The sequence below is a fragment of the Pelophylax lessonae genome (genome assembly GCF_965119305.1).
Source record: "Pelophylax lessonae genome assembly, chromosome: 7".
NCBI classification, from domain to species: Eukaryota; Metazoa; Chordata; class Amphibia; order Anura; family Ranidae; genus Pelophylax; species Pelophylax lessonae.
In genome coordinates this window covers 179011038-179023923 of record NC_138774.1, presented here as the reverse complement: position 1 = coordinate 179023923, position 12886 = coordinate 179011038, and the positions used below count along the sequence as shown (strand labels likewise).

General features: G+C 46.4%; 1 protein-coding gene across 1 annotated transcript in view; it reads left to right on the top strand.

Annotated features, from left to right (window-relative positions):
- The window catches only part of LOC309560060 (uncharacterized protein), a 131582-nt gene that overhangs the window by 94305 nt on the left and 24391 nt on the right, over window positions 1–12886 (top strand). Inside the window, exons 8-9 of the mRNA XM_082263578.1 lie at window positions 1441–1548; window positions 1683–2089. Of these exons, the coding sequence (XP_082119704.1) occupies window positions 1441–1548; window positions 1683–2089 (515 nt within the window). The remainder of the gene's footprint in view (window positions 1–1440; window positions 1549–1682; window positions 2090–12886) is intronic.

Here is a 12886-nt window from a genome sequence, read left to right as displayed (position 1 = left end):
TGTATAGCCCTCTGCAGCCAATTATACGCAATGCACCAAGTGCCGAGGTGAGCGCCTAAGTATGACCCAGTGCCTGGAGCAACATTACAGGTCATCCCCAATGGTTTTGGGTGTGGGTACAGTTCCCAAGGTTTTACTGAGATTTCACCAATCCAGATACCGGACAGTAAAAAAATCTGAAGTAAAATAAACTAGGTAATCTAAGACTACATTTGTGCAGGCGACTAACCACAGTGTGAATGGCAGTAGCAGGAATCTCAGCCCATACACAATGACAGGTCACCGACAGCCGCAGCTATCTGTGGCTGTTTGCACAGCCAGCCATTACCTGCAATTAAATGCATCCAGCGGCGTTAACCACAGGTAATTACTGGCTGTGCGAACAACCATAGATAGATGCAGCCGCTGGTGACCTGCCATTAAAGTATATGGGCTCGGTGGGCCACAGCTAGCCACTCACAGGTGGAAAAAAGCAGCAGTCGGAATCAGCAGGTTTCTGATGCTGCATTTGCACAGTGGTTAGTCGCCCTTGAAAATGCAACCCAATGATTTTTCCATAAGGGAGAAAAAGTCCATCAGCTTAGGACACAAGCAAAAATCCCGGGACAAAGTGGGGTAGGGTTATAGGGGGACACTAAGGGGGCATGTCCTCAAAATCTTTGCAAGTATCCAATCACTAAGATAAAAGTCTATATCCCAGGGTTTTGAATGTCAAGCCTGTGTTCTGCCCTATAAAGTTAGAATATAGATTTTCAGAAGGAGAGATTAGCAATGATAATTCCTACATTTTCATTTTGCATGGCTTCCCATCAATAAAATCATTGTGTAAACGTGCGTAAAGCACACAAACGTGAGATGGTAGTTGAATCATTGACTGCCCTATAGAACAAACCCGACAAGCATACAAAATGGTTTGAAAGGAGCGGGCATGTTTGGTCTTATCTCGTGGGAACAATAAGGAGCATATAGGAGAATTCATTATGTTGGGATGCATGACTCAACTTAATCAGGGTTGGTGAAAACCTGCTGATGCCTATGGGTAAGGATTTCAAGGCCTGTGTCAATGGTTTTTGCATTCCAATGTCTAGGAGAATGCAAAACCCATTTGAAGCAAGTCAAATGCACACCAGAAGGGGGTCAACTGTAGGTCAATTGCACCTGTAAATTAATTCTGGATGATCTCAGAAGTGTTTAAAACTGATGGCATTGACAAGTACAAAGACTTCCAGGCCGTAACAGTATTGTAATTGACACATAATTCTGTTCTTTGGGAAAGACATTTTGAAATACACAAATGACTACCTGTTCAGTAATTATGTTGAAGGTATCAATCTGTTTTCAGAAACTCAGCACACGGTATAAAGTAGCTGAGTGTTATTGTCTGGGCTCTGCATAAGATTTCAATGTAATAAGATACGGTTACTCTATACTCCACTTTAGTACAAGAAATACACCACCGGCTTGCCAGAGCTCTCAGCGAGGAGATCTGCCATTCAGAAGTGGAACTAAGCGATTCCAGTGACAGCACTGACATCTACAGCATTACCGGTAGGTCCACTTTGATAATGTCTCAGAAATAAACTTACTACAGGTTATACAGTTTTGTCAGCAATTGATTTAATGAAAATATAACATAACAGATTCCGGTTACACTAAATATTTTCATGTTTTAATTACCCTAGAGGAACAATGGACACACACAATGATTTCTAGTGATGAAATTACACAACCAAAGCTGGACCAGCAGGTGACGGCAAGGAGGAAAGAAATAGACATTGGGGGTGAAGATGCAAGATCAGGACCGTTCAGGTCAGCCACTGAAGAGTCAACACTACAAGAGACAGACCAGCAAGTAGCAGCTAAAAGAAATAAAGAAAAAGATAGGGGTGAGCATACAAGATGTGGACCAGTCACATCATCCAATCGGGAGTCTATACTACAAGAACTAGATCAGCATGTAGCAGCTAAGAGCAAGAGGTCATCCAGTGGAAACTCCACACAACAAGCTGCAGCATTGAAAAGAGAGGAGATGGACGAGGAAAGCCATGAAAAAGCAGAGAGAGCAGATGAGGAGGGGCTCCTCTCTCAGGTGAGATGAAAAACACTATAGTTTTATATAAGTCTTATTTTTTTTGACTCACCACATTTGTTTTATAAGCTGTTAACATCCACTTCAGCTCACTTTTGTTTACATGTAAAAATCAGTATTTATTGCTAGAAAATTAGATAGAACCCCCAAACATTATATCGTTTTAAAAGCATAGGTATCCCTAGAGAATAAATTGGTGGGTATTGTCATTTTTTGTGCCGCACAGTATTTGCGCAGCGGTCTTTCAAACACTATTTTTTTTTTTAATTAAACTTTTTTGAAAATACATAACCTAACTTTTTTGTAAACTATATAAGATGTCACACTGAGTAAATATACCAAACATGTCACACTTTAAAATTGCGCACGCAACAGTGACAAACGACGTAAATTTTACTATCCATAGATGGCGCTTTAAAAGCCTTTACAGGTTACCACTTTAGATATACACAGCAAGTCTAGTGATAGAATTACTGCCCGTGATCTAACGTTTGAGGCGATTCATCACGTGTGGGACGATTGCTGTTTGTTTTTTTTATTATTTTTTTTACATTGCTGATTTAAATTTTTTATTTATTTTTTTGTCACTTTTATTTCTGTCATAAGTGATGTAAAACAAACAGCAATAGCAAGAGGCACGTGAGAGGTACTCTTTATGGAGGGATCTGGGGTATATAAGACCCCAGATCCTCTGCCGTTAGAGCTGACCGCTGACTCTAAGAAATGGTACAACAGTATAACCATGGAAAGTCCAGTGACGTACAGGTACGTCGCTGGTCGTTAAGTGGATATGGAACACAGTGGCGTACCAATGGGGGGGGGGGGGGGACAGTCCGCCCTGGGTGCCACACATTAGGGGGGTGTCAGGGAGCACCAGGGTGACACCCGGGGCCGGCCGCCGGACTGCCTCCGCCGCTCGCTGACACAGGAGCGCAGAGGAGGAGAAACTGTATAAAGCAGAGAATGGGAAAGAGACTCACTTCGCTCATGAGCCCTGCATAGTGCATACACAGCGGGAAATGCCGGAGTTAACTGTGCTAGATAATGAGAAGGCGATTGGTTGCTAGGACCGCCTAGCAACCAATCACCGGCTCATTAACTAGCACAGTTAACTTCGGCATTTCCCGCCGACCGCTGTGTATGCAGGGCTCGTGAGCGAAGTGAGTCTCTCTCCCATTCTCTGCTTTGAACAGTTCCTCCCTCTCTGCTCTCCTCCTAATAAGGTAGGAGGGGGAGGGGCAATTGTATTGTAAAGTCGTTCTATTGGGGGGAGGGTGTCTGCATTGTAGAGGGGTTTTATTGGAGGGGGGGGTCTGCATTGTAAAGGGGTTTTATTGGAGGGGGGTCTGCATTGTAAAGGGGTTTTATTGGAGGGGGGTCTGCATTGTAAAGGGGTTTTATTGGAGGGGGGGTTGGCTGCATTGTAAAGGGGTTCTATTGGGGAGGGGGGGTTGTCTGCATTGTAGAGAGGTTTTATTGGGGGGGTCTGCATTGTAAAGGGGTTTTATTGGAGGGGGGGAGTTGTCTGCATTGTAAAGTGGTTCTACTGTGGGGGGGTCTGCATTTTAGAGGGGTTCTATGGGGGGGGGTTTGTATTGTAAAGGGTTCTATTGGGGGGTGGTTTGTATTGTAAAGGGGTACTATTAGGGGGGTTTGTATTGTAAAGGGGTTCTATTGGGGGGGGCTCTGCATTGTAAAGGGGTTCTATTGGGGGGTTTGCATTGTAGAGGGGTTCTATTGGCGAGGGTTTGTATTGTAAAGGGGTTCTATTGGGGGGGTTTGCATTGTAGAGGGGTTCTATTGGCGGGGGTTTGTATTGTAAAGGGGTTCTATTGGCGGGGGTTTGTATTGTAAAGGGGTTCTATTGACGGGGCTTTGTATTTTAAAGGGGTTCTATTGGGGGGCTGTATAATGTAAAGGATTCTATTGAGGGGGGGGGCGAGGGCTATGTCATGTAAAGGGTTCTATTGGGTGGGTGCGGAAACTGTGTAATGTAAAGGGTTCTATGGGGGGGGGGTGGGGGCTGTGTAATGTAAGGGGTTCTTTTGGGGGGCAGGGGCTGTGTAATGTGAAGGGTTCCATGGGGGGTGGGGGCTGTGTAATGTAAGGGGTTCTATTGGGGAACGGGGGCTGTATAATGTAAAAGTTTCTATGGGGGGCGGGGGCTGTGTAACATAAAGGTTTCCATGAGGGGTGTGTGGGCTGTGTAATGTAAAGGGTTTCAATGGGGGGGCTGTGTAATGTAAAGGGTTCCAATGGGGGGGCTGTGTAATGTAAAGGGGTCCAGGGGTACGGGGGCTTTGTAAAGTAGAGGGGTCCAGGAGTACGGGGGCTGTGTAATGTAAAGGGGGTCTACATTTTCTGAAAGCGCACCAAAAGTCTTGCATGCTGCATCTTTGGCACGCTTTCGGAAAACAGGAAAATCATTTTTTTGGGGGGGAGTGACACCATGGTTTACTGCACCAGGTGACACCAACCCTAGTGACACCACTGGCAGTAGCACACAGTAAGTATGCCACTGCCAGTTACATGTATTTCTGTCTGGCGCCTCAGGTCAATCAGCGCCATTTTTGCAGAGGAGGGGCCTGGTCGCCGGGTCAATGTGCGGTTCGTCGCCTGCACGCCGGGGGGGGCGCCAGATATAGGATCCGCCCCAGGTGCCAAATGCTCTAGGTACGCCCCTGATGGAACAAAAAATTAAATGGCTCTAATAGGCAGGACTTTAGGCGAACAATCCATACAAAAGGCATGTAATCCAAAGGGGAAAACTATGTAATCCAGAAGATATGAAAAATGTATAACCATTATAAATAGTCCAGTCCTATGGCAGGTGTAAACGGGTGAGTCGGATAATTGGTTGGGGTTCCTAAAGAGCTTATATCACTAAGGGATCCTAAATTTGAAGCAGCGTAGCAGGGGATATATAATCTTCAAGCCATAAATCATAACATATGGGTTATGTAGCCACCTTTAGGTGAAGGACACTGGAAACCAATCAGAATTGATGTCCCCCTATATAACCCCTCCCGAACAAGAAGTACCTCAGTTTTGTAGCAAGCAATAAAGACCCCATAAAAGAGGGGAGGGACCTCTGTGTCCCGTGACATACTTCATGAAATAGATTTTATAGGTAAGTCTGTATTTAAAAATCAATTTTTCTTTTCGTACATCACGGGACACAGAGCCATAAATCATAACAAATGTAATATCCCAAAGCAATGCATCTGAGGGGAGGGGGGACACCAAAAAATACCCCCATCTGACCCCAAATAAAGGATTACACCGCTGACTGCAGAACACTGCCAAATGCAGATTTCTTCTGGGTCCCAACATCCACTCCATAGAAACGAGTGAACGTATGTACCGACGACCAAGTCCTGGCCTTGCAAATCTGAGCCATAGAGGCTTGATGGCGATGTGCCCAAGAATCACCTACTCCTCTGGTAGAATGTGCCTTTACAGGAAAAGGTCGAAATTTCCTTACTTAATCATATGCCTGGATAATAACCTGGCAAATCCAAAAAGAAATCAAAGATTTAGATGCTGTCAACCCCTTTTCTGGGGCCTTCTGGCAGCACAAACAAGCTCTTGGTCTTACGAATCCGAGCTGTTTCCTGTAAGTAAAACTTAAGTGCACACATTATATTAAGAGAATGTAATAACTTTTCCTCCTCCGAGTGAGGGTCTGGAAAAAAAGGAAGGTAGTATAATGTCCTGATTCAAATGAAAGGCGGGCACCCCCTTGGGCAAAAAACCTGGGTGTGGACGTAAAATCGCCCTATCTTGATAAAATATTAAGAATGGCTCTTTACAAAAAAGAGCTGCTAGTTACGATACTCTTCTAGCTGAAGTTATTGCAATCAAAAAGACCAGTTTTCTGGTCAAAAGGACCAGGGGAACTTGCCCCAGAGGCTAAAAAGGCTGTTTTTGCAAAACTGCCAACACCAAATTTAAGTCCAAAGGACATAATGGTGGCTTCAGAGGCGGAAGCAAACGTAACATTCCCTGGACGAAGGTCTTAACCAATGAATGGGAAGCGATCGGTTCTTGGAAGAAAACTGATAAGGCTGAAATCTGCCCCTTGATAGTGCTCAAGGCTAACTTCATATCTACTACTGCTTGAAGGAAAGCCAGAAATCTCCGGATGATATAATTGCGGGGATGCAATTTCCTGGCCTCACACCAGACAATGTAGGATTTCCAGACTCTGCCAGAGCTTCCAGAATCACTGGTTTCCCCTCTAGCTGGATTCTGCAACAGACACGGTATCAGCTGCACTGGAGGAAAGGCATATATCAGGGAATACTCCTCCAAATGAGTCACCAAAGCATCTACTCCGACTGTCAGTGGATCCCTGGTCCTGGACACAAATTTCTTCAACTTGTTGTTGAACCTGGATGCCAACAGATCTACATCTGGAACCCCCGGGTCGGCAGATTGATTAAAAAACCTCAGGGTGTAAGGACCATTCTCCCTGAAACATCTGTTGACACCTCAAAAAGTCTGCCTGCCAGTTCTCTATTCCCGGAATATAAACTGCTGTCAGGCATGGCTAGAGATTTTCCGGTTTTCGGTAATGCGATATATCGCGGTATTACATACCCACGGTATTGTTATTGTGGTAATTTTTAAAATACCGTGTTTATCTGCTATACAAGTCTGCCTTTTGCATTGATACATTTCAGTGAGCTGACTCCTATGAAACAGTTCACTCACTCAATAGCGACAGGTCTGGTAATATGATCCTAGAGTGAGAAAACTTAGCTCCTCCCTGTAACCAATCAGACAGCTCCCAGCACACACCCGCATGCTTCCTTTCCGGATTCAGGCAGACAGACACACTGCCTAATACAAGCAAGTCTCTGCAAGTACCTTTATCATATACTGTCACTGTGTAGGATAGATAGATAGATAGATAGATAGATAGATAGATAGATAGATAGATAGATAGATAGATAGATAGATAGATAGATAGATAGATAGATAGATAGATAGATAGATAGATAGATAGATAGATAGAGGAAGGATAGACAGAGAGAGAGATAGATAGATAGATAGATAGATAGATAGATAGATAGATAGATAGATAGATAGATAGATAGATAGATAGATAGATAGAGAGAGAGAGAGTGCGATAGATAGGTATACATACATACATACATACATGGGCATAGCAGCATATACAGTGCCTTGCGAAAGTATTCGGCCCTCTTGAACTTTGCGACCTTTTGCCACATTTCAGGCTTCAAACATAAAGATATAAAACTGTAATTTTTTGTGAAGAATCAACAACAAGTGGGACACAATCATGAAGTGGAACGAAATTTATTGGATATTTCAAACTTTGTTAACAAATAAAAAACGGAAAGATTGGGCGTGCAAAATTATTCAGCCCCTTTACTTTCAGTGCAGCAAACTCTCTCCAGAAATTCAGTGAGGATCTCTGAATGATCCAATGTTGACCTAAATGACTAATGATGATAAATAGAATCCACCTGTGTGTAATCAAGTCTCCGTATAAATGCACCTGCACTGTGATAGTCTCAGAGGTCCGTTTAAAGCGCAGAGAGCATCATGAAGAACAAGGAACACACCAGGCAGGTCCAAGATACTGTTGTGGAGAAGTTTAAAACCGGATTTGGGGGGGCGTGGCCGAGCTGCGGATGTGAGAGGACGTGTGCGCCGCTAGCTCCGCCGAATATCCTGCTAAACATCCTTCACAGCTTCGGACCCGATCGTATACTTACCTTGGGGGTGTCCGTACGGTGTTCTCCACGTCGGGACGCACCGAGTGTGGGCTCCGATTCCATCCTCTCCATGGCACAGCGAGGCAAAGGCGCTAAGGCGGCTCCGGCCGGTCCGGCCCAAGATGGCGGCTCCCTGCAGCGGGCTTCTCATAAGGAGAAGTACCTGGAGGCCGCACAGAGGCTCTTCTCCAGACCTGGGTCCCGTGAGTCCCCCTCGGCTGGCGGATCAGCGCAGTCGGTCTCTCCAGGCTCCCAGTCAGATGCAGATGATACGGTGCCGCTGGGGGACCTCTCACGCAAGCTAGGGGATTGGGAGGCGGCAGGCCTGGAGCAGGCCCCGATGCATTCCTCTCCTTCTCCTGACTCAGAGCCCACCCTGAGGGACGTTCTGGCGGCTGTTGCAACCTGCACTTCATCCATCATGGCCCTGACTACAGAGCTGAGGGGGGTCAAGGCCTAAATCTCCTTTATGCGCCAAGATATGCAGAAGCTTAGAGAGCGCACATCTGCGGTGGAGGGGCGTGTGAGCTCGCTGGAGGATGACATGGCGCCCCTGCAGAGAGAGGTGAAACACACTGCCATCCTTGCTGCTCAACAGGCTGCCAAGTTAGATGACTTGGAGAACAGGATGCGTCGTAATAACATCAGAGCTATTGGCATCCCTGAACGAGCTGAGGGTAAGAACCCTATATCCTTTATTGAGCAATGGTTAACCTCCACATTTGGGCAGGATTCTTTCACCGCCGTGTTCTCGGTGGAACGGGCGCACCGTGTTCCCATGCGGCCCCTCCCGCCGGGCGCCCCACCGCGAACATTTATCTTCAAGCTCCTGAACTACAAGGACAGGGACATTATCCTTTCTAAAGCGAGGGAATTGCAGGGGAACCTGAAGATTGACAACGCCAGGATTTCACTGTTCCCCGATTACTCTGCGGAGGTCCAAAAACAGCGGGCGAAGTTTGTGGATGTTAAACGCAGACTCCGAGACCTCAATATCCCCTACGCTATGCTTTTCCCTTCTAAACTCCGGGTGGTTGCCAGAGACGAGGTCTTATTCTTTGACAAGCCTGCGGCGGCTGCTCAGTGGCTGGAAGCTAATGAGGGGGCGCTGCGAGGTGCGGCCTCTCCTAGACGGGGGGCCCCGTGAGGCCGGATGTGCGCCCACTTGTCTCCTGGATTGCTCACTACTTGGCCCTAGACGATTTTTGGCTAAAACTTGCATTGACGTCCGGAAGCTGTGCTCTGTATCTCTGACCAGGCGGATGCTATCTGACTGCTACATTTGAGTTGGTCCCCGCCATGTTCGCAGTTATCGAGGAGATTGCTGTGGCATCTGCAGTCCCTCCCCGGATTCCCCCTTGTTGTCCTGGTTGGACGTTCCCCACTGACTGTTCCTTTTTTTTGCACGTGGCAGACGTGTTCCCCTTCCCTTCCCATTTTCTATTTTTGTACTGGATCGTGTCTTTGCCCTTGAACTCTATTGCTCTGCTGCTCTGGCCCACTGCATTGATTATGGACTGGACTTCATTTGCTCAAGCTACTAGTTCGGCCCTGACTCTCCGCTTCTATTTCAGTTTACTGTCCTACTGCATGTTGGGGGCTCTCGTCCATGCTGTGGTGCCCTCCTGGATCTCCCTCTTCAAACCTGGTCTCCCTATCGGGCACATCTGGTTGCCCAGGATGCCTGTATTGCTGGTATCTCCGTTTCGGGTTAATGGCTGACACTGTTTGTATTATGTCATGGAATGTTCGGGGCCTCGGGGACCCGATTAAGCGGACAGCTGTCCTCCGGTATGCTAAACGTCTGCAGGCTGACATTGTTTGTTTGCAAGAAACTCATTTACCTCCACATATCCCTAACTTGGCACCTAGAACATTTAGTCATCAATATCATTCCCTGTTTTCCAGCTATTCCAGGGGGGTGTGTATTCTTATTAAGAGGGAGGTTCGGTTCACCTGTTTGCAAACTGTGATTGACTCATAAGGTCGCTTTGTAATCCTATTGTGCCAGCTATCTGGTCTGACCTGTATACTGGTGGCAGTTTACATACCGCCACCGTATTCCACTGGGGTCCTCAAACTCATAATAGACCTGGTGGCTAAACTTCCTGTAGTGCCTCTTCTGTTGATAGGAGACTTCAACACTGTAATGGATGTTGACTGGGACAGGTTTTCCCCTCGCTCCGGCGACTCCCACGTGGCGGGTGGGCCTACGCCCTTTTCCCGGCTGGTGGGGGAACTCGGACTGATGGATGTGTGGCGGTTGGGGCATCCGGGGGTACGGAAATATTCCTGCTTCTCGGCGGCTCACTCCGGCCTTTCTAGAATTGACATGGGCTTGGGTAATGGCCTTATCCTGCCGCTGGTGGCTGGGGCGGACTACGAGCCGAGACTGGTCTCTGATCACTCTCCGCTTTTGGTCCGCCTGACCCTTCCGGCGAGTCGGGGTAGGCCTCTGTGGAAACTCAACTCATTTTGGTTAACCCTCTTCCCCAGCCCGGACCCCGTACCGGCCTTGTTGACTGAATTTCTAGCCCATAACCTCCATACAGCTGAGCTGGGAATAGTGTGGGATACTACTAAAGCCTTCCTCAGGGGTCAATTTATTCATATTATTAATGGTATTAAGTCGGCTACTAAAGCTTGGGAAAATACTGTGTTGGGGGAGGTGTCTAGAGCTGAGGAGACTTACATCGCTGACCCGACAGAAGCTACTCAGCGTTCGTGGTTGGCTGCCCAGTCATTGGCTAAGACAGTGTCGGTTCAGCGAGCCGAAAATAAACGGTTCTTTCTGCAACAGAGGTACTTTGAGGAGGGGGAGTCCACAGGTCACATGCTGGCTATGCTGGTTCGGGCACAACAACCTGCCGCGTATATACCGGCGGTTAGAGACTCTCAGGGGGAGCTCCGGCAGGCCGCGTCCGATGTTGGGAGAGTGATGCGAGAATTCTTCGCCGATCTCTACTCTCTACCAAAATCACGGCTGGGGTCCAGGAGATTGAAGATTTTCTGGACGCCTGTGAGTTGCCCAGGCTCTCTGCCTCGGATGTGGCTGCGCTGGATGCCGCTAAGGCATTCAACAGTGTCGAATGGACCTACCTGTGGGCGGTATTGCGGCGGTTTGGCGTGGGGGAGAATTTCCTGACCTGGGTCCAAGTACTTTACGCGAACCCAACGGCTAGACTACGCATTAATGGGGAACTGTCTGAGCCCTTTTGTCTACATAGGGGCACCAGACAGGGATACCCACTCTCACCATTACTATTTGCTATGGCGTTAGAACCTTTGGCGGCGCAAATTCGCACCTCTCCTGAGATTGTGGGCTTTAGACGGGGTGCACGCATGGATGTGATCTCGCTTTATGCGGATGACACCTTGCTTTACCTCGGCGACACCCTGGGGTCCCTTCAAGCAGTTATGTCCCTCATTAATTTCTTTGGGTCTCTATCGGGATTTTCCATCAACTGGGACAAGTCGGTCCTGATGCCACTGGATCCGCTGCCTGACCCCATTGGTTCCATTCTTATACCTCCGGACTCCCCCCACCCGGTACTGGTCCACCTGGAGGCAGGCTTCGCGAGTGTACGGTCGGGGCTTCCGACGATTAACCTGCTGCGGATGGTCTGGCGCTGTGTCAAGGGGATGCTTCGGATCGGGGGATTCCTAGCTAAGACCCCGATCTGGAGCAACCGCAACTATAGGGAACTGCTTAGGCTGGAGGGCAGGGAACTATGGGAGGAATTTGGTGTTAGCTTCATGTCACAACTTTTAGACATAACGTGTTACATTTGGAAGGATTGGGAAACAGGGATTTCGGGCACAAGAGTTTTTTTAAAAAAGATTTCTTTTATTCAACAAAAAACTAAATATTTTAAAATCATAGAAAAATACAGGCAGATAATTGTGTATTAAGGACACAGTGAGACCACACAACAATGGTCTATGTTGTACAATATCTCAGTGCATAGAACTTATAAAAGTAAATTTACATACAGTTCAAAGTACAAGATCATTGATAGTCATATAATTCTTGGAGACGTATTGCTTGATATCAGAAGAACCGCCGACGGACACCCAAGCAGTATGGTGCCGGTCAGCGGGGTCGACTGAAAGTATAAGTTAACATTCACCATGTAATATATGACCTTTGCTCGACATGTTTCGCTTTCTTAGACAAAAAAGCTTCATCTGGAGCATATCATTTCTTTTGTCTGTATGAAAAATAACAGTGTTTAGATAAATTACATATATATGTTACCTCATTTTCAGTGTGTTATAATTACAATTGCATATCATTTATCTCTCCTTTTAATTACATACAATCGTCTTACACATCTCAGATAAGTCCTTCTATTTTTGCAATATCAACACAATATGACATTGGGTCTTAAGTTGCATTCAGACACTAAAGGGGTTTAGGGGAAAGAACGGAGGCTGCCAATAGTGAGTGTATGTGGGGATCCATGCTGTAGTTATAGTATAAGCATATATATCCTGTTTATATACCTGGTAAATGGACAGAAAAATGTATACATACCTGTACATATAGTAATCAGGCACATATCTCAATTTCCATAGAGAATTCTTTAACGAGGAGGACTGTGCGTTTTGGGAAGCTCAAAAAAGGCAATGTATAGTGACATAGTAGTGAGGGTAGTCACTCCATGTCTCATATCTGAGTGGATGAGAGCAGAAGAACAATGTTTCTCAGAATAGTAGGCGTTTTTATTCTATGATATCACTTTAAGGGAGAGCCCATAGAAATGCTAAACCATAAACTCAAGTGTTTCAAAGTGGTAAAATCAGTGTGCCTCATGCTTGTTATAAGAGTGTGTAAGTACCTATAGAGCCCATAGATTAGCTGCCTTAAAAGGGGCAAAAGAAAAAACATATAGTCATTCTGGACCGTAAGAATGGACAGGTGCCATGCGTTTCTAAACGATTATACACCAACATACAGAGTTTACCCATTCGTGTATGGGCTACCCCTATAGTAAAATACATATCATGTATATTGGTTTGCTTTCATATACATATGTGAATATGTGTG